Below are 310 nucleotides of genomic sequence, written 5' to 3' on the forward strand. Positions count from 1 at the left end.
GTGGCTGCCCTGGGTGACCCTGCTCTGGCAGGGGGGTTGGACTGGATGATCTTTTGAGGTCCCTTCCAACCTCCAACATTCTATAATTATAGGAAACCACTTCCCACAATCAAAGGATACAGTCTGCATCCACGCACCACACAGCTCCCGTGTGACCATTGTAGGTGCCCAGCCTCTCTCCGTTCACCGAATACCACACATTGACGATCTGGCAGAAAGAAAAATAAAAAAATCCACCAAAAATCCCCTCTTACCGGATTAATTAATGGCACTGATGAATTAAAGGGAGGGAGGAGGAGAAACAGGGCCC

At 49.4% G+C, this 310-nt stretch overlaps 1 protein-coding gene across 1 annotated transcript in view; it reads right to left on the reverse strand.

Annotated features, from left to right (window-relative positions):
• The window catches only part of EIF3I (eukaryotic translation initiation factor 3, subunit I), a gene marked incomplete at its 5' end in the record, with an annotated part of 4,596 nt that extends 4,388 nt beyond the window's left edge, over window positions 1–208 (reverse strand). Inside the window, one exon of the mRNA XM_009868030.1 lies at window positions 121–208. Coding sequence (XP_009866332.1) covers window positions 121–208 — 88 coding nt within the window. The remainder of the gene's footprint in view (window positions 1–120) is intronic.
• Window positions 209–310: the final 102 nt, after the last annotated feature.

This window comes from Apaloderma vittatum, unplaced genomic scaffold, assembly GCF_000703405.1.
Source record: "Apaloderma vittatum isolate BGI_N311 unplaced genomic scaffold, ASM70340v1 scaffold26614, whole genome shotgun sequence".
In the NCBI taxonomy this organism is placed as follows: Eukaryota; Metazoa; Chordata; class Aves; order Trogoniformes; family Trogonidae; genus Apaloderma; species Apaloderma vittatum.